Raw genomic sequence first — 2,373 nt, forward strand, 5'->3', positions numbered from 1 at the left:
CTGTACTATGAAAAATTAAACGAGCTGGACTGCTTTGAAGTACAACCCCAATTCCAAAATATGGAGCCCTATATAAAATGTAAATAAAAGCACAAAGCAATGGTTTGCAAATCTCATAAACCCACATTTTATTCACAGTAGAACATAGTAAAACACACCAAATGTTTAAACTGAGAAACTGTACTACATGTTGCAAAAGTATTTGGTAGAGGCCCGTGTTCACCGTAGTGTAGCATGCTCTCCTCTTTTAATGCTTTACAAGATCTGCAGATAATTGCATCTTGTTTTTGATATTTTACACAATGTGCCAACTAATTACAGAGCTTAGAATGAAAGCCACAGGACTTTTTAAAGTTTCATGACGATGTTTCTTCTCTCATCCGAGAGGCTTCTTCAGTTCTAAACAGCCAGTCCAAAAAAACCATGCATGGTGTAATATAGAAGAACCACCTCGACTCAGTGGTACATCTGCAGCTAAAGGTTAAAAGTCACTCTTTTAAGAATGCCAATGTTCGCAATCTGAATTGAGAAGATGACAATGGTTTCAAAGTGGAGTAAAAGAGGCCATAGCTGAACAGAGTGGGTGGCTTATTCCACCTTCAGTGCAGTTCTGAGATCCCTTCCAAGGTGCCTTAACCCCGATTCACACCTTGCGTCACGTTACCTTAGGTCACATGATACAGCGAGGCCTATCACCCTCTTAAGGGACAACCACTATTAAGGTTTACATACCTGAGATTCTCTGCCGTTTGGTTTTAGAACTGAAGAAGCCACTTTCTTTCCAAGCTCCTTTGAAAAAAGGGAAACTTTGGTTTTAGTTTTTGGTTTTGGTTAATCTTACTTGTGAGTTTATGTTTTCAGACGGCACAACTTTTTTGATGGTGACTTAAGCTGTACCCAAGCTCTGTAACGCAGCCAAATACTGTTGAAGCTCTTTTTTTGCCAGAGGGCAGAAAACAAGTGAATGAGTACATGTAAAAAATCCCCATGCCTTTTTAAAAGACTAATTCTGACAAGCTGTGTCTTAAGTTAGGGAATTTCCTTGACTAAAAAATAAATAAATCGATTTCTAAGCAGTACCTTGGGTGTGGCTTTTCTTAGAAGAACCTACTTTATTTTAGTGAAGCTCATTCTTCCCTTGTCACTGCATAATGATCACCTGCTGCCGTTCTTCAAGAGACTCCCTCGTGAGGCCCACTGTTCTGAGAACATAGAGGTTTCGTTTTCCAATTTCCACGTGACACAGCCTGTCCAAACAGAGTTTAAAACCTCACCAACTTGCAGTGCCTGGTGACAGCGGAAGAGGAAAGAAGCAGAACAACACAGAGCTCTGTCAGCACTGACTGGTGAGTTAAAATTACATTTTCTTCATATATAAATGATATCAAGTGTTTCTATTCACTATGCCTCTCAGAATGCTTGCTTGTTTTGTCACCAGCTTTAGTCCTACAGACGTTTAAGCCTTCAAATTGCAATGTGGTGTCCATTTCTTTTCTACAGTATCTGAAATCTATGCCATTCTAAAGTATTATTGGACAAAAAGACACTGGAAAATGGCAGATTTTGGACTATATACCTACCAGCAGGAAGTGGTTGAAAGCGCTCTTAAAGGAGAGAACATCATAATATGGTTACCGACTGGAGGTGGAAAGACCCGCGCTGCAGTGTATGTGGCCAAAAAACACCTGGAGACCACACCAAATGCTAAAGTGATCGTTCTCGTAAACAAGGTACCTAAAGTAGAAAAAGGGCAATAAAAACCATCGTAAAACTGGTATAAGAAGATGACTTCATATAATGTTTTTGATGTGTTCTATTATTCAGGTTCATCTTGTTGACCAACACTACAACAAAGAGTTTGAGCCTCACCTGGGTCTACGCTATGCTGTTAGGAAAGTGAGCGGAGAGAGTGATGAAAAGGACTTTTTTGGGTTAGTGGTGCAAGAGTCAGATGTGGTCATCTGCACAGCACAGATCTTGTACAACGCTCTGATTAACAAAGAGGAAGCAAAACATGTCGAGCTCTCAGGTGAGTCAAAGTGAGCATTAAACACCTCTGATTATGCTGTTATGCTGAAATGAACTGACTTGAGGATTTTCTACAGATATTACTCTGCTGATAATTGATGAGTGCCACCATACTCACAAGGAGTCTGTCTACAACAAAGTAATGAGACTCTATGTGGAGAAGAAGCTGAAGGGAGAAAAACCACTGCCACAGATCTTGGGCCTCACAGCATCCCCAGGGACAGGAGGCGCAAAGGCACTGGACAAGGCTGTGGAGCATGTACTGGAGGTCAGGGATTCATTTTTTATTTGAGCTTTTTATATAATTTATCTCTATTTAATTAGCTGGCTTTGCTTGAAAATGCT

At 40.3% G+C, this 2,373-nt stretch overlaps 1 protein-coding gene across 2 annotated transcripts in view; it reads left to right on the forward strand.

Moving 5' to 3' along the window:
• The first annotated feature begins 1,143 nt into the window (after positions 1-1,143).
• dhx58 (DEXH (Asp-Glu-X-His) box polypeptide 58) overlaps positions 1,144-2,373 on the forward strand; it is a 13,728-nt gene continuing 12,498 nt past the window's right edge. The window contains exons 1-4 of one of the 2 annotated variants that reach the window (XM_005726090.2): positions 1,144-1,346; positions 1,501-1,730; positions 1,825-2,029; positions 2,106-2,296. In XM_005726090.2, the coding sequence (XP_005726147.1) occupies positions 1,554-1,730; positions 1,825-2,029; positions 2,106-2,296 (573 nt within the window). In that variant the 5' untranslated portion in view covers positions 1,144-1,346; positions 1,501-1,553. The remainder of the gene's footprint in view (positions 1,347-1,500; positions 1,731-1,824; positions 2,030-2,105; positions 2,297-2,373) is intronic. The other variant, XM_013909082.1, reaches the window with a different exon arrangement.

Source organism: Pundamilia nyererei, unplaced genomic scaffold (genome assembly GCF_000239375.1).
Source record: "Pundamilia nyererei isolate P.nyererei 1_Seehausen unplaced genomic scaffold, PunNye1.0 scaffold00018, whole genome shotgun sequence".
NCBI lineage: Eukaryota > Metazoa > Chordata > Actinopteri > Cichliformes > Cichlidae > Pundamilia > Pundamilia nyererei.